The sequence below is a fragment of the Pseudoliparis swirei genome, chromosome 9, assembly GCF_029220125.1.
Source record: "Pseudoliparis swirei isolate HS2019 ecotype Mariana Trench chromosome 9, NWPU_hadal_v1, whole genome shotgun sequence".
Classification (NCBI taxonomy): domain Eukaryota; kingdom Metazoa; phylum Chordata; class Actinopteri; order Perciformes; family Liparidae; genus Pseudoliparis; species Pseudoliparis swirei.
Genome location: NC_079396.1, coordinates 8793542 through 8812182, shown reverse-complemented (window position 1 = coordinate 8812182; position 18641 = coordinate 8793542). Strand labels below are relative to the sequence as shown.

General features: G+C 41.2%; 1 protein-coding gene across 1 annotated transcript in view; it reads left to right on the top strand.

The window, feature by feature from the left end:
- Positions 1 to 18126, top strand: part of sema3bl (sema domain, immunoglobulin domain (Ig), short basic domain, secreted, (semaphorin) 3bl) — a 66707-nt gene extending 48581 nt beyond the window's left edge. The window contains exons 8-16 of the mRNA XM_056423310.1: positions 1169 to 1283; positions 1406 to 1475; positions 1785 to 1929; positions 5885 to 6116; positions 6252 to 6343; positions 6642 to 6683; positions 6800 to 7025; positions 9525 to 9655; positions 13180 to 18126. Coding sequence (XP_056279285.1) covers positions 1169 to 1283; positions 1406 to 1475; positions 1785 to 1929; positions 5885 to 6116; positions 6252 to 6343; positions 6642 to 6683; positions 6800 to 7025; positions 9525 to 9655; positions 13180 to 13692 — 1566 coding nt within the window. The 3' untranslated portion in view covers positions 13693 to 18126. The remainder of the gene's footprint in view (positions 1 to 1168; positions 1284 to 1405; positions 1476 to 1784; positions 1930 to 5884; positions 6117 to 6251; positions 6344 to 6641; positions 6684 to 6799; positions 7026 to 9524; positions 9656 to 13179) is intronic.
- The last annotated feature ends 515 nt before the right edge of the window (positions 18127 to 18641 follow it).

Genomic DNA, 18641 nt, shown 5'->3' with positions numbered 1-18641 from the left:
TACATGTGCATTGGAATGTATTTGTGAATTGTTCTGTGTGCATATGTACATTTTATATATTTGAGAATTGTTCTGTGCGCATTGTGAATCTTCGTGTTTTCATTTGTGAGTCTCTCTGTGTGCATTTGCAATTATTGAGACTGATCTGAGCCCAGAGAGCTCCCCAATGCACTTCCTTATGGCCACACACACACACACGCACACACAAACATACACAGTCCCAGGAAGGAGACATCTGCAGGTGTGTTTTTCTTGTTGGAGAGGTTGTGATTCAGGAGATTCTGGGAGTCCTGCGGGGCTTTCTTGTTCTCTGGAAGATACTTTAGGGAGTTTCCACCTGGCCTTTCAGTCCAAGGAATGGATTATACCAATTTTCCCATACTCCCACTTAAGTTCACTCGAAGAGGTTATAAGACAACAAGGAGAGAAAAAGGTCTGCTAGAAAAAAAAAAATTCTACATAGTGTCTGCTTCCAAGGAGGTAATGGTTTTAAGGGTTTTATTTTTGCTCCTGTAACAGTTCCAAACTCTCTTGTAAAAAAGTCAAATGTATTTTGGAGCAATATATTATTTACATTTCCCAAAGGACTGTTGAAAACATCGCCATATTTTGAAATCATATGAATTATTTCTCCTTCCAAAACTCACACAGCTGTTTTATTTGCCAACTGTAACCCTGCACAATCCCTTTGCACACTAAAAAAACCATATATGCCCATCCACAAATATAGGGACAGAGTACACAGAAATACACAGCTGTGTTTTATTTCCTTAAAGACTGCTCGACTGTGCCAGAAGAGTTTGTGCAAACTCTCAGACAAAGACCCACCTAAACCGTCAACACTTTGTCATCCTCATCTCACCCTCTATTACTACTCTTTCTTCCCTTCAATCTCTCTTTCCCTCTCCTTTTTACACATATTGTAATATTTACTCCATAACCCTCTCTGCCTAACCTGACACCCTGGATGGTTTGTTGTACAGAACCATCTGAAAAACTGGACTGGAAACAACACTGGAAAAAAAACACATATTGAGACAATCCTGACGTTTTTTGCGTTCACATCATTGGGCTAGGACGAGTACAGAGCCAGAACAATAACAATGGGTATTTGGAAAAGAGAATGTGGCTGCGTTTCATAGATTGTGTGTCATGTCATTTCTACCAGAATGATGTCGGAGGCCAGAGAGTGCTGGTGAACAAGTGGAGTACCTTCATCAAAGCCAGACTGGTCTGCTCTGTCCCTGGACCTCACGGCATCGACACACACTTCAACCAGCTGGGTGAGCGACGCACACACCTTTCTTTAACAAGGTTTTACGTAGGCATGCATGAGCTCACACACTTCACTGTCAGCCTTCAGTATCCAACACATGTACTAAGTGGCTTTTTTGAAACAAAACAGAGGATGTTTTCCTGCTGAGGACCAAGGATGAGAGAAACCCAGATATCTATGCGATCTTCAGCACCATCAGGTGAATAACCATGAAGCTCCATATGTGTTGACAGGTTATCTACACATTAAATATTCTGCCTTATTTGACCTTAATATCTCACATATGAGAACAATGGATTATCAGCTGTATTTGTGTACTCAAGGGTATACCAGTACACAATGGCCTAACAGAGTCATCAGTGATGCTGGATTATCAGTCAATTTACCTTGTTATTGCTGAATTTATTATTGTTATTGCAGCATACCAACTAATTTGTTCCTTTCAGTTCATGTTTCTTGGAAATGTAACTCATTCTTCAATCCCATATTTGTTCCCTTTCCTCCACAGTAATGTATTCCAGGGTTTCGCCGTGTGTGTTTACCGCATGGCTGACATCAGAGAAGCCTTCAATGGACCCTTCGCTCATAAAGAAGGGCCCGACTACCAGTGGGGGGCCTATGAAGGCAGGGTCCCTTATCCAAGACCAGGCGTGGTGAGTGATTGCCCATCACCTCAAACCCAACATGTACTCAGATGTTTTGGCTGCCCAACCCTAACTGTAATTAAAACATACCGTGGTCAGGAAGCTCAATCATCTTTGTAGCGTTTTTTATCAAGGAAACACATATACAGCAAACCCGCCAGATTTAGACAAAACAAACTCTCAAATATGTACTAAGTAGTCGAGTTAGAGGATTCAGATTTTAAATTCGCACTGAGAAATTGATCAATGCATTCATTTCAAACACTGCAATGCTATTTTGGTTGGATTAACAAGAACAACACCTTTTAAAAGCAAAGCAGCACAAACTAGAGCTGTAAGAAATTATTATAGAACACTTTCATCTAAAATGTAACATTGAAACCGTAATTAAGGTCTACCAAATAGAACATAATAGATCAAACATCATCATGCCTGTACCTAAAACCTGTTTTATGGAGGCCAATATAATACTATTCTATTCTGAGGGGAAGTGGTTGCTCAGGCCTACTGCGTGTGCTCCAAAAGAACACGGCAATGCGACCATGAATAATGAGGTGTATAAAAGTTTCAATAAAGTAAACTACTGTATGTGGCAGTGCAGCTGGGCCGGCTGCACACACAGAGCCTCCCCCTGGTTCACCTCCCGACTCAGCGGGGCTCTGTCACGTTCTCTCAACCACATCACTGTAATTCAGACTTGTTATGCACACAAACACACGCGTGTAACGCAACACACACACACACAAACACACACCGCGAGTAATTCGGCCTCATTACCAGGGTGCAAGAGGACATATGGAGGCAGAGGGAATATAAATAATGTGAGAACAGAAAAGACACCTCTGTGGTTTCACTCTGCTGACTCTCTGATTAACAGGAATGTTTGGGCCGCAAACAGAGAGAGAGAGAGAGAGAGAGAAATGGAGGAAGAGAGGAAACAGGGGAAAAGGGGATTACTCGGGGTAGAGGCGAATGAGGAGGAGGCACAGATGGGAAGGTGAGAAGAGACAGTTCCCCGCTAAAAGATGCATTCAAAGTAATTTGATGAAGAACTTGCGATCTTTCATGGATGTTTAGCCGGAGTTGAAATTGTGACGCTATTGTCTTGTAAAATAATTAGAATGACCAATATTTGTATCTCACTTGTGCAATGCAATGTAAAAAAGGAAAATAGTCGCACACTGGGTGTCACGTTATAAATATCTAGATATATTCAATCATTTAATAATGTACTAACATCTTGACATGGCAGTACTGTCTCACTTGCACAAGACAGCACATTAACTGTGCAACTCCATCCTGTGTAAAATCTATCATGTCTCGTTACTCACCTGTCAAAACTTACCCTGGAATGGGAAATACAAGCGTAGTTGATGTGAGAGAGATTTAGTGGATTCATCCTCCCAAGATATTCATCTTGGATTGAAATATCACTGCACATGGTGTCAAAACTCATTCTGTGATAGAGGAAATGATGGGATGTCCTGACTGCAGATTTATCAAGGCTTTATTGGTAATTCTACCAGGACCCACCTTTGTCTCGGGAACAATACAACAGGCATTCACAATGCACACTCAGTGCGTTTACATGCAATCGAATTATTGTCTTAGTCGGACTGAAATCGAATTATCCGTTTCATGTAAACACCTTAGTCGGACTATGTGCGGTCCGACTTCGGTCCGATTAACACCCCTGGATAGCTCGGTCCGATCCAGTTGATAATTCGACTCTCGCGGCATGTAACTCTGAATTCGATTCGGAACTGGACTTTGCGTCTTTGCGCATGCTCGAGATCCCGCCGCCCTCCTCCCTCCCTCCCATGTCGTGACCCGGAAGTCAAAAGAGACGATAAATTAAATTCTCTGTGTACCTTCGGCGACGGCGTCTTCTCTTCGTTATCAACTCAGCCAATAGCACCATTTGCATTCGCTGTACTCCTATTAACACCATGGAAGAATAGTAGAGGGATGTAGCTTCGCCTTGCTCTCTGTTCGCCATCTTTCTCGAAATGTTGTTGTTGGTGGTGGTGAAGAGGTCAAGCGGAAATGGCTGTATCACCACGAGTTGTAATGAAAACAGAGCCACCTATCGTATCGGATATGACATGCTTTCGGCCAATGATTCGAATTACTCACTGCCATGTATATTGGGATAACAGCAGATCCCCCAAAAGATAGCATAGTCCGACTAAAGCAAGATTCGAATTATACCATCATGGAAACGCACTGAGTGTCCTTCACACACATACATACGCAGTTATAATGGGCATCATAGAAGTCTGCCAAACATGCTCACCTTCTCTTTCTCTTTTATCAATCCTCACTTGGCTCCCAGTTTGAGATTGAAAGCAGTCGACTCGCTGCAGCAAAGTTTGGATGACAGATTTTGGAGCCGTTCTATTTGAGGTTTTAGGTGCTGTGCAAACAGATGACGAGTTTAGTGAGCAATTTAAAACACTTGCATATCAAGGATGTGCATTAGAAACTGCATAATAATAGTAAGTGTTAAGGAAATCTTATATAAATATGTTGAAAAGAAATAATCCCTTCAGTTTCTCATGGGAAGTACAAACAATTGTGTTGTTTAGTTTGTAAAAATAACAATGATGTGTATTTTGGCAGGCGTCTTTCTCACAGCTGAGGTCAACATCACAGTTCAAGCAAGAGAAGTCCAACTATACATTGGGAGGATGCATTTTAAAGAAGTATTTGAAGTTGGCGAGTTGGATAATGAGCTTGGGTTTGCTTACACATTCCACAGCTTACGATGAATTTGAAATTGACGCCATTTAGTAAACCATACTTGGAGGAATGTTTTATCATACATCAATAATGTGTGCAGATTTGAGTCCAACGTCCCTGCTCAGTTAAAACCCCATCCTCTGAAATGGATATTTAATCCAGACCATTAAAGGGCTATTGTGTGGATCAGTTTCTGTTGAGACAAGGAGTAACAATATGTCTACCATATGGAATAGCAATATTGAGATTTATACAAATACCGAGCAGTCAAATGACAAACTGCTCTCTCAAGACTCTCGTCGATCGCTCAGCCTTAATTTATGATAACTGTCAGCTCATGACTTTGACATATGGTTTTATTTTAGGCAGTCTCTGCTGCGGTGTTATTTTTCTGTTCTTAAAAAGTATAGAAAAGCAGCACAGCACATCTCTGTCATCCCAACCTCCCCCCTTATGAAACTCTTGTTAGGCCTCTCGGGTCATTTGTAAATATTTAAAAGTTTTAATGAAATTATGAATCACCGCAGAGTAGCTAAGAGCTTTTCCCTGTTATGTTTCCAAGTGATGCAATCGATCCCAAAAGCAGCCTTTTTGTTGTGCGTTCTGTGGCCAAAGTAGACAAGATTGGAGTCTTGCAGACTCAGACAGAACAACAAGCCATCAGCCCAGATGGGCCCATTACTTCTGAACAGAACAGTCAACGTGTTCTTACCCACTCAGAAGCACCATATGGTTCACATGCCTTTATTTGGACAGTGTTCGATCCCCTCCATTCTTTGAGGATACATGTGTTGCAGTATCACAGCCAAGTACCATCACATTAATGTTCTCATTTCTACGGGAACACAAATGAGGATTTTTACGAACAAACTCCGCTTTCAAACACATAACTTTACGAATGCGCTTTTGAACTTTCATCCAAAGTTTTCGGGCACCGTGAAACAGCTAATGAGGGTTTAGCAAGGAGGCTCTCCGATGATCATAAGCTGTATGATTAGGCCCACATTTCTCTCGGGAGAACTAACAGCATGGTCGTGTTGGGGATGGCCACAATGTTGCTTTTATGTGTCTTGCTTCTCTTTCTCCATCCATTCTCTCTCTTCCGGTATAGCATCTGCATTGAACCAAACAAAGATTTTACCATCATACTTTTGCCAAAACGTTTGTTTGTTTAACCCTTCTCCCTTTTGTTTCTCCACATCTCTCTCATCCCTCTCTCCAGTGCCCGAGTAAGATCACCAACCAGCCAGGTAGAGAGTTTGGCAGCACAAAGGACTTCCCTGATTCCGTGCTGCAGTTTGCTCGTAGCCACCCATTGATGTGGCGGCCGGTGTATCCCGCTCTGCGCCAGCCCGTGCTTGTAAAGACCAACATTCCTTACAAGCTGAAACAAATCGTGGTGGACCGGGTGGAGGCAGAGGACGGCCAGTATGACGTTATGTTCATTGGCACAGGTAATAAGAGTGTGTAACTATGTCAAGCCCTGTGGGGAACCTGGATTATTGTGTCAGAATAATATCCGATAACATGAAATGATATGTTCCTGTTCTGTAACCCTTGTCCCAATGATACATGCTTGTGTCTTTCAGATGTTGGCACGGTATTGAAGGTCCTAGCTCTGCACAGTGGAAACAGCCTGGAGACGGAGGAGGTCACACTGGAGGAGCTACAAGTCTTCAAAGTATGTTTTACCCCATCCGGTGTCTTTTTTTAATTCTCGCTGTGTTCCCCCCCCCCCATTGGTTTATTTCAGTCCACATTGAAGAAGCAGTTATTCATCATATATTTTTTCAACAAATATCTTAAACCTTCTTTGCAGTCAACACATACGGAACCGCTGAGATGTCTTACAATGAAAACAGTTTCACATTAATTTCTCCTCATTCCTAAGAAATAATGATGTTCTTAAATGTATTGCTTTTCTAATTGCAAGCCTTTTCGCACATTGTAAAACACCTAAATCATTTTCATTGTTGCAGGTGCCAACTCCAATAACATCGATGGACATATCCGTGAAAAGGGTACGTTTAAAATTACTGCTATTACTAACTTTAACGCTGACCTCTATTATCTTATTGTTACCAACAAGCATCTCGTCTTATGCACATGTTCCTCCTCTCATCATGATTTCAAACAGCAAGCCCTGTATGTCGGCTCTCCAGCCGGTGTGGCGCGGGTTAAGCTGCATCGCTGTGAGACTTATGGGAAGGCCTGCGCCGAGTGCTGCCTGGCCAGAGACCCGTACTGCGCCTGGGACGGGTCATTGTGCGCACGGTACGCGGCCAACAGCAAACGCCGCTACCGCAGACAGGACATCAGGCATGGCAACCCTGTGCTCCAGTGTGTGGATCAGAATCTGAGTGGTACGTGTGACCTATAGAAACTCTTTGTTTGTGCCCTTTTTGTTGTTATGCACGTCCGCTTCTTGGCTGGTTCCAGTGACTTCCTGGAGTCTTGTTGCAACCGTGAGATTCCCAGGCAACCGGCGGAGACGAGACTCCAGGCAGTCACAGCACCTGGTCCTATACTAGTCCTTTGGAGGCAGCTTTTACACTTTTTGGGATGGATTCAACAAACAAGATATAACATTAATTAATGAGCTGCGAATGAAGGCAGCATTATGATAGGCAATTCAAGTAAACAACCCTAATTATTTCTAAATATCCTACAAGCTGGATAACTGACATTTAACATGAAAGTCATGTTCTGCACTTTGTTAGTCAAGTCTGTACAAGTGCCTCTTTCCCTGGATGAAAGCCAGTGTTAGGTGATGACTCAGATCTGTACTGGCAGTTTATCCAAGCTGCAAAAGAAATATGTTGTACAGGATATAAGACATAAAATACATCTCAACAACACACGGCTATTCATACTACACATTTAGTGCACTTATTTTTCACCAGATCATACAACCTTTAGAGCTTCATGAGACACTTAACTGTCACGGGGAGCAGGGGGAGAAGGGGGGTTAAGGACCAAAATGCAGTACGACAGTATTCCATAATAGTTTTGATTAACTAGATTCCAGCCAGATTCAGCAAAATACAAATAGTCTCTGGACCTCTAGTCAAACAGGATCTGCTTCAAGGGAAAAATCCGAGGGGAACCGGAGGGAGCTGAGTCGGGGACAGAAGGCTATGGCTGTGTTCCAGAGATAAGGCAGGGAAGTCTAAACGGGCAGGGTGGGCACCAGGAGAGCAGTCGGAGAGTAGTTGGTGGAAAGTCTGTAAATAATGCGGAGAGCGATGGCAGTGAGTGAAAGTGAAGCTGGGGTTTATATGCCAGAGAGATAGAGTAGGTGCAGCAGAGTGGACAGGTAAGAGTGATAGAGCTGACGAGATGAGTGTGACTAACAGGTGAACCGACAAAGCGAATTGTGTGACTACTTACTCTACTCCTACTAAACTGTGGGGTGTCGAGGTATTACAGGTGGGGGGCAGTGCAGAGAACGTCACATATTCCAAAAGTACGTGTAAATGTTTACGTCAGGTTACGGCGTTAACAGGTTACGCTTGCGCATGTGCGATGTCACAGATGGTGCAGACCATGGCATAAGGAAGGGCTTGCAGGTGCTGGTCAAGAGTGTCTCTTCAATAGGCAATGGACACACTATGTCATTCACAGAGAAGCCTAGATGTGTTGTTAACTACACAAGGTGGGGTGAGCTCATTAGGTAAGCGCAGCAGAGTAGGCAGGTGAGAGTAAAGAGCTGATCTATATACAAAAGGGAGAGCTAATTGAACTGTGACAATATTTCCATATTTTTGCCGTCATCCTCAAAAACCTTGGAAGGTAGAGGAAGACAGAATTAAAGATGACGGTGTGTGTGTGCGTAAGAGAAATAGTGTTAGGGCTAAAAGATTGACAGATGAACTCAAACTGAGGTTGTCTAAAGCCGTCGGCGATCCTATTAAAAGTAATAACAAGCAAAAAAGTAGAAAGACGAATGAGATGTGAAGGTGAGGGTGTGAACAAGTGTGAAGGCAGACAAAAAAGAGAACAAAAGAACAAAGCTGTGAAGACGGAGAGGAAAGGGTGTGTGCAGTGGTTAGATGTGTGTTTGCTTTGAGTGTAGGAATGGTACTGAGGTGATGAAATATGCCTGCCTCAAGGCCTTTGTTTCATGAGGTGTCTTTGTGCCAAGGTGTCGATTTTTTGTAAAAGTCCCAGAGGATTGTGTTCTCTTCGTTTAGATTGAAATGTCATCCTATAACTTTAGACGTTTGCCATTTGTTCCCCAAACTTTTAACAAGGTACAGGGACAGATACTGCCTGGTTTATCGACTATGTGCCCAAAGCACTTTCATATCCCACTGATGGCATCTGTATTTTCTGAGATTTACGATTTAGGTTGCAGCTCAACATTTTTATAAAAAGCTTGGCTTTCTTGCTGAGTTTGATTCTACTCTAATGTCTGCACCATACATATCAAGGTCAAGCCAGAGGCTGGTTAGTTTAGCTTTGCAGAAAGACTGCCAACCGGGGTAAAGAGATTGCCTGTCTGACTCAAGTATCAGCGCCTTTTAAAACTCGTTGATTAACATATTTTCTTTTGTGTGTTTTCAGTTGAGCTGGAATGAAAAATGCTTTTTAAATTTTTTTATTATCACATCCTCATCTTTAATTGTTGTCTTCATTACTTGATTCAATTGGGGATCTGTGAAACTGTCTCACATGCACATGGTTCACACTGGTGCTCTGGAGGACTTTTAAGTTTACTTGGTGATGCCTACATATATGTTATGCACACAGTAGGTGTCTGTACAGAGGGTCTAACCCAATAACAGGAGTTAAGCCCTTTACTTTTGCATTCCTTTATAGTCTTCATTCTCATTCTTTCAAACAATTTCTCTTTTCATCAGAGGACATAGACGTGACACAAGACAAAGTGGTGTATGGGACCGAGAACAACAGCACCTTCCTGGAGTGCCTTCCTCGCTCCCCACAAGCTACTGTTACCTGGCTCGTCCAACGAGATGACCGCAAGGAGGAGGTAAGAAGATAAGAGCCATCAGATCAATCAATTAAGATTGTGATAATAAAATACCACCTTATCCTAATACATATTCAATTCAATTCAGTATATTTGTATAGCCCATTTTCACAAATTACAAATTTGTCTCAGAGTGCTTTACAATCTGTACACATACAGGACTGTCTCAGAAAATTAGAATATTGTGATGAAGTTCTTTATTTTCTGTAATGCAATTAAAAAAACAAAAATGTCATGCATTCTGGATTCATTACAAATCAACTGAAATATTGCAAGCCTTTTATTCTGATTTATTGCTGATTATGGCTTACAGCTTAAGAAAACTCAAATATCCTATCTCTAAATATTAGAATATCATGAAAAAGTATACTAGTAGGGTATTAAACAAATCACTTGAATTGTCTAATTAACTCGAAACACCGGCAAGGGTTTCCTGAGCCTTGACAAACACTCAGCTGTTATAAATCTTTTTTTTTACTTGGTCTGAGGAAATATTAAAATTTTATGAGATAGGATTTTAGAGTTTTCTTAAGCTGTAAACCATAATCAGCAATATTAAAAGAATAAAAGGCTTGCAATATTTCAGTTGATTTGTAATGAATCCAGAATGCATGACATTTTTGTTTTTTTAATTGCATTACAGAAAATAAAGAACTTTATCACAATATTCTAATTTTCTGAGACAGTCCTGTAGACATCCCTGCCCCAAAACCTCACATCAGATCAGGAAAAACTCCCAAATAACCCTTCAGGGGGAAAAAATGGAAGAAACCTTCAGGAGAGCAACAGAGGAGGATCCCTCTCCAGGATGGACAGGTGCAATAGATGTAATGTGTACAGAAGGACAGATTTAGAGTTAAAACACATTCATATATGATTGGGGTGGAGGGAAGCGACGGATGAGGGGAGGACTGACCAACAGTGGCCACAGTAAGTGTGAATTTGGCACGTGGTTGACACATTCGACAGCCATTTGAGATATTGTTTAAATTAAGCAATTACTTTTCAAACAAAATGCACAACCCCTCTACCATCTGATTCAAACCGTGACGTTTCTGCCATATTCATTGAATGTGTTGTAACTCTGTAACACTGTTCATTCTGTATGAAATCTATTGTTACTGTGCATCCAGGGAGAGGGATCCTCCTCTGTTGCTCTCCTGAAGGGTTCTTACATGTTTCCTCGTGAAAGTTTTTTTCTATTTTATGGGAGTTTATCCCGAACCGATGTGAGGTCCTGGGACAGGGATGTCATATGTGTATGGATTGTAAAGCCCTCTGAGGCAAATTTGTAATTTTATAAAATAAACTGAATTGACGGAATGCCACTGAAAGCTGAAGTGTCACTCAATGTCTATCTGCCACTGTGAGTTAAACACAGCAATGCAAAGTCCCCCCAGTAATCATCCACTTGTTTTAGGATATGTTTCTCCAAGTTTAACCGAGAACCTGCAAGTATAGGAATTACCACTTCTCTCCATTTTGTGCAAATAAACATTTGGCTGCCACTCCAGCTGACAAGGCTGTAGGTTTATTTTGGCACGAGGGATAGGTCGACAAGCAGAGGAATCTGAAGGGGGAGGCGGTAGGAGGTGGATACAGAAGAGACGGTTTGAATTAATAGATGAGACTTGGGGTGGGGTAAGGACATAGAGAGACAAAAAGGAAAGAAAAAGACAGAAACAGTGACTTGATTATATGCTGCATTCTTGCTGTTGCTATTTAAGCTGAGAAAGACCCCAGTTCAATGAAATTCAGTTTATTTTATATAGATCACAAATTAAGAATTTGCCTCAAAAGGCTTTACAATCTGTACACATACGATATCCCTGTCCCAGGACCTCACATTGGATCAGGAAAAACTCCCAAAAAATAGAAAAAATGTAAGAAACCTTCAAGAGAGCAACAGAGGAGGATCCCTCTCCAGGATGGACAGAAGCAATAGATGTCATGTGTACAGAAGGAAGCGTTAGTTACAATTCATTCAATGAGTTGACAGATTGTGTAAATAGTTTGTAGTAGTTCACCCCCTTTCTTTTTTTATTCTATGAAGTGAACTAAATGCTCCCCTCCAACATATTCCTGATCTCTGTTCTATAGTTTGTTTGTATCAAACCGATAACAAATAGACAGCAACACGTTGAAAGCACAGTTTTGACAAGAATGTAATAAGAAACAAAGACGTGCATCATCAGAATTATTTTAAAGAAGCTATACGGGGGCTTTAAAACCTCTTCTTTGTCACTTGGATATTGTTTATCTACTTAAAATATCTGCCTTTATAGTAACAAGTAATTGGAATATTTATGTCCACCACAAAAGCACATTTCTTGTAAAAGCAATCATTTGTAAGATTCAAATTTGTTTGAATTTTCTCTTCGTAAATACAGTTGAATTCAGTCAAAGTTGAGCCTTGGAAGAATATCTTTGTACACGCGCTACTGTCCAATCTTACAGGATACTACATTATGCATTTCTTTTTTCGTTGACTAAGTCTACCCATTGCTCTTCAAAATGTGAAGTGTGTTCAGACCAGTCGCGACGCGTCGGGGGCGTGGCTTATCGCTCCCGCTTCTTTACCTGAAAAAGAGTTTTCATTTTTCCTACTGCGCTTCTCGCTGCTCTCTCTCTTCTTCTCTCTTTGATACGTGTCTCTGAGACTTTTCCACCTACGGCGGCAGATCTCCTCTGCCATGAAATACATATGCCGGCGGTTGGTTCATAGTAAAGTACAACAAATAGCTAGAATAAAAGCAAATACATACATTCAAAACTTACCAGGTAGTCCCACGGCTTCTCCGACCTTCTTCCATGCTTCATCTTTATAGCTACGGTTTCGGAAAGTAAAAAGAGTCGTGTCATAAAGTTCGGGGTGCCCACAAACGGCGACAATAATATTTTCCTCCATTTTCTAAACCGGTAGGACGATGACGAGCGGAGCTGCTCAACGCTGATTGGCTGACGCAACTATGACTCACGAGTTTTTGCTGCCGGAGTTGGGAAATTTCAACTCGCGCGTCGACGAGCTGCGTCTGTTCGCCCCGCGACAAACCCTCTGTTCGTGCTGCTTCAAACGCGTCTGACGCGCTGCTCGCTGGAAAATACGAAGCTACGCAGCTTCTACGCAGCTGTGCATTGACTTTGCATGTAATCTCGATGCGCGTCGAAATTTCGACGCATCCGGTGTGAACACACCATAAGAATAACTACTATTGTCTATACAGTACTTTAATATTTTGTACAGTTGTAAATTATAGTAGGTATGCTGTAGAATTACAGTTGAATGCAGTCGCTCTTAACTATAATTTAACGGATAGTTTTACAGTGTTGACTCGCAACTTTGTAATGGTCCAACAATGTGTCTCCAACATCACTGTGAAACGGTTATTTTACAGCAAAATTCAATTGAATGTTGGATTCTTCCACTAATTATTTTTTTCTCTGCATCTTGTCTTAAAATCTTAACAGTATATTGTTCCATCAAGCAAAACAATTGACACATATTCTCCCTCTCGCTCACCCAGGTGAAGCTGGACGAACGTGTGATGTCTACGGAGCAAGGCCTCCTGTTTCGTCGTCTCTTCCGCCAGGATGTAGGCATGTACATCTGCCGCTCTCGAGAGCATGGCTTCACGCAGACCCTGACCCGCCTCACCCTCGAAGTCCTCCAGGGGGAGACTGTGGACGAGGTCATGGCCCGCGACACCACTGGCCTCTCCGACTCGTTCAAAGACCGGTCCACAGGCAGCTACAGGGCCTGGATGCCCTGCAGTGCCTACAGCAAGGGCGGCTCATCAAGCCAAATTGGCCAATCGCGTACATGGTTCAAGGATATCATGCAACAGATTGGGGCGTCGAATCTGCCAAACGTGGAGGAGTACTGCGAGAGGATGTGGTGCAACGACAAGCTGAGGAGGAAACACAAGGGCATGGTGGAGAAATACCGCCAAGCGCAGGAGAGCGCCAGAAAGACACGTAGCAAGAGCTCCGGCGAACGCAACCGGACGCCGAGAGATCTCAGCGCATGGGAGGAGTAATGAAGAGAAAGCAAGCGGGGGAGAGGGTTTAAAGAAGGGATAACGATTACAGTACAGGACAAAACTAATGGCCGAGCAAAAAGGGTCAAGACCAGCTTCAACTCCCCCAACAGTTGAAACGTTGGCACTTGGATGTGAAAGAATGAGATTGAATGCGACAGAGCGCCTGCTTTGGTAATTCAAACTAACGGAATGGATTTTATGGAAATCAGTGTATGTGTAGATCAGGTGTTAGGGGCCGGCTCTCTGGATGGGGCCCCAAAACACAGAAGTGTTGTCTGTCTTGAAAGACGGCACAAAAAGAGACTGAACTGCACAGGTTGTTGCGATGAAGACTCTTTCAAATACATTCGGAGGAAGCTTGTAAAACATCTTGAGTACCAAGGACTCCACCAGTTCTCACACATGTTTGCCCTTGAATACTTTTCTGAACAGGACAGACACTGCTTGGACTTCAAGACATATAAAAGCTTTACACATCTCAGATTTATGAAATGTACACATGCCTGCGGACTCTCTCTTTGACGAACACCGTTTGCTCTTGAATAACTGGGGTTTGAAAAAAGCAACATTGCATTTTCTTACTCTGCACTCTTTGGACTTCAAAATAGCAACTTTGTGTGACTAAGTGTATGTGTCCATGTGTGTCAGAGCAAATGCAGCTCTTACACACATGGACTCATACTTACTTTCCATTCGTTTTTTGTCACAGCGAGTCAATATCTGGATTCATATCCTTCTAACGTAGTATTCAACAGTCTGTGTTTCTTGCCTTGCTCTGCACATGGCAATTTTATCATGAAATATTTATGTGTGACTCTAGCTCAAGACATAACTGAGTTTTCAGTGTATTTATAAGAGGCGTATGCAACCGATGCACCCAGGCTAAGACAATAATGCCACATTTCCACTGCACGGCACAGCTTGACTCAACTTGCTTGGAATCGTTCATTTGGGGGTTTTCCACTTGCAAAAGCCTCGGATAGTACCTTGTGCTCGTTATGCTTCCGCACCGGCCATTGCCGTGGCAGGAGGCATAATGTGTTTGGCTTGTCTCTACTATTAATGTAAATGCAATTGCCCCAACATTTATTTAATGTTGGTGGTCAAAAGTTAAGGTCCGTGTGACCTCACAAAACACATTTGGCCGCAACTCAAGAATCCATATTCGAATTATCAATTGATGACATTTTCGACCGACATGGATGTCATCTGCAACTCGACTTGTTCACAAAAGCAAAGTGGTAATTCCAGATTTTCTACCACCCTGATACTATAACCCCATGCCCAACCATGCAGTGGAAATCAGGCATCGCTGTATCTGATCTTGCCACGGTTCATGCACACACACACACACACGCACACAAACACAAAAACTGAAATCCCACTCATCCATTACACTGAATGCATGAGCTCAAATAGCTCAAACTACCATGAGACGACTGTTGATGGTTCAACAGATTAAAAGGCTCGTTGCTTTATTGTTACTGCTGTGGGTTGAACTTTCCATTAACACCAGCTAAAGATCAAGATTCCCCCTCCACCGACCCTTAAAGGGATATTTCACAGTGGCTTACTTTCATGCCTTTTGGGCGCATACCGTAACACCTCCTGGAATGTACCTAATGGCCCCGTTCATTCGCCCATAATTGCTTCCATGGGAATGCTCCTGAAACTTAACTCTTGTCTAAGACTTTAACGCCCATCCAGCTAGTCGGCCTTCAAATAATAATTATTTCAAATAGTTTGCTCATACAATTTAATTACTTGTGTAATTGGTAAGTCCAAAACAAAAAATGGTGTTGTCTTTAATCATCAACAAAAATCCTTTTGCCAGTTTCTCGAGAAGGGTTTAGCTTGAAAGGCCAATTCCTCTTGTGCTTTCTGCTTTGTAAACACTGGTTTTATAATCCACATTGTTATCGTCTTCACTTTTGTTGTTAAAATATAACCATCATGGCATCTGAATTCAAAAGAGGTTTTCATTCTCCAGGAAAAAAGTGGGGAAGAGAACGGAGGGTTGATTTATAAGCTAAGACAGAGCAGTGAAGAGACAGGACGGACAAAGAAAAGACTGGCTTGACATTCTGAGATGTGCACATTATAACAATGTAAACTGCCTTTTCTTCCTGACTACCGGTTACCGCCAACAATTACAGTGTGAGAAACCAGTTTTGACATATGGCAAATCAAGATGATTGTCTGATGGAGGTGGAGCCCAATATTGTGAGTGAAGAGGCAGGAAAAGTGTATTCAGAGCTACAGGTAAAGCAGCTCCTTTGAGTTACATTTCCCTTTACCATCGTAAGCTATTCTATTGAGTTAATATAGATGGCAGTGATATATTTTGGAGCTTCAGTAATATTGTATAAACATTTTAAAATAATCAAACTGAAAGATAAAATAACAACAAGTAGCTATTAAAAGTATGGTTTGGAGTTCTTCTGTAGAGCTGTGCAAATGATGGGTTACATAAAGTTCACCTAATAAACAAAGATAAGTGCCCATAATTAAAAGTTGCCAGATTAAATATGTCATATTTATTTAATCTTGCACCTTTAATCTGTGTTATACGTAAGAAATTGAAGCTGATATTTGCCTACATTTGTACTGTGATCAATTACATGTTGGTGATCAAGTGGTAAAATCAGATTAATTTGAAGACCGCTGCAAGCCATCAGAAAAACACAATCAGAAGTTCACAAATAGCCTGTTGCTAAAGAGGACCTCCAAAATGACCGCAAGCGGGGGAAATCCATGTAATATTTGTACATATGGAAGATGGTATCGATATTCTGGGAGTCCTCTAATTGTTTAAAACTAACCAGGGAACAACACCAGTGAACTTGTTGACCTTTATGTAACCTTTATGGCGTGTGAATTACTTCTTTAAAGGTCAACATAAAGAGGAGTATACATGTGTAGAAGAAAGGAGAGTTCTTTACATTTTTAAATAAGGTACTATACTATATGCATCTTGTGAAAGCTGTATTTACGACTTGTGAAAATCTTAGTAAATATTAAAACCCATTTTCCTTCAATTCATCAGTTTGAAGAGAGTATTTCAAAAGACTGACATTTTTCCCCAGTAAGAATGCATTTTAGTTTATTTTCTTAGTTTGAGCATTGGGAGACTGGTTATCAGACTCCACTAATGGTGTTTTCTTTTCAAATATTGCCTAATGGTGTTTTCTTTACAAGTATTGCTTCTGATGTTTATCTAAAGGGAAACAAGATAGGAGTGTGTATATGTGACAGGAGGAGGGTATGCATGAAACAAAGACAACATTGGCAGGGAACAAAAATAAATAATAATCTCAAAATCACCCTCCTCAAAATGTTGTATTTTAATCTTGTTACGGAAACGGCTACATGATTACTTTGTTCTTTTGGTGTAGTCTATGAAGATGATACTTTTGTGTCTGTTAATAGCATTCTTCCTGTATCGCCACATCATGACCCTGAATAACTTTAATCAGAAAATTAAAAAACAGTTTAAGATAATTATAACTATGATTGTAAACTGAAAGTGTGTATAATTGTAGAAGTTGAAATAGCTAGTTCCATTTTAGGGCAACTATCACTATGGAACCAAAAAAGTAAATGCAGATCTTTTGTTTGCAATAAGTTGTGCTTTTTCCATGTTCGAAGCACACATTGTAAAGCCTTGAAATGCAGTTTGTGTACAGTTGTACAAAGTGTGTTATGATAGTGCATCTCACATTTATATTTGTACCTTCCTCTCAATGTGTCCACTCTTTATAACTAGTTCATTGACATTTGTCAATACTTTATACATTTTATCTCAAACACAAGTTGAATTTGCAGCACTTATACTGCCTTAATGTCCAACGTTTTACAGGAACAACACATAATTGACTAATCGTTTGCTAAAGACTCTCGGTGTACTGTGCTACTCACAATGTCAAACTACACCAGCTGATTTCACTGATTAGTTGCTCCTCCTGATTGGAGGTTCACTAATTGATTACTGAATGCCTGCACATGTGCTGACCACCACAGCTTCTCTACATCAAGCAGATCGATAGATTCAGCTTTGACTGTGAAAGTAGAGACTGCAGGGAAAAAGGTCATGACATCGATATTATTGATTATAATTATGGCAGTCAGCAGTCCAACAAATGGCATAAGCAATCAAGGACAAGCATTACACATAGAGAACACGTCTTGCTGAACACAACAACATGCTCAATCTAGAATTTAGGCTAACATGTTTAGGGATCCTTAGATTTAAAACATATCTCAACTTGACCTGTCCCTGTTTTATTGTACTGTAAAGTTGTGCTGGTTGTGGGGTCTCTGACAGAACCTAATTTAAATGCATATTTATGATGTTATTTAAGTATCTTTCTACCATGCATGCTATGTACTTGTATGTATATTAACAGCATTAAACTTTTTTTCTAACATACAGGAGGTAAATCCTGACTTTTAAATGCATAATTTGACTAAGTTTCAGAGGAGTGGGGCGAGTCTGTTTTGTGTTTCTTTGGCAGACTAACGACGCCAGTGACAAACAGACAGCTACAGCAGTGCCCCGAAATGAGCTGTTTCTTTAAACTATCGCTTGTGCTGCACTGAAACCAAGACGTGCTCTATTTAATACTGAATCAACAACCTGCAGACTGCACACCTGGCATTTAAGTTCAGGGTTAAATAGACTGGCTTGATTTCCCATGTCTGCTTTCACTTAATATTTCTGATTGTATGGATGTCTTTGTCTTTTCTTATACATTTGAGGGCAATATTATTAGGTTCAGTGTAACCTACCTACTAGACATGTGTAGTTTACATAAGAAATGGTGATATGGTCATTAGGTAGAGTGTAGATCTCTGCCAGGTGTGTCTTCAACGACCACTGTCATATTGTGTGATAGAATAAATTACCCCGCATTTGGCACAAATGGTTTATAAAATAATCAGTGATG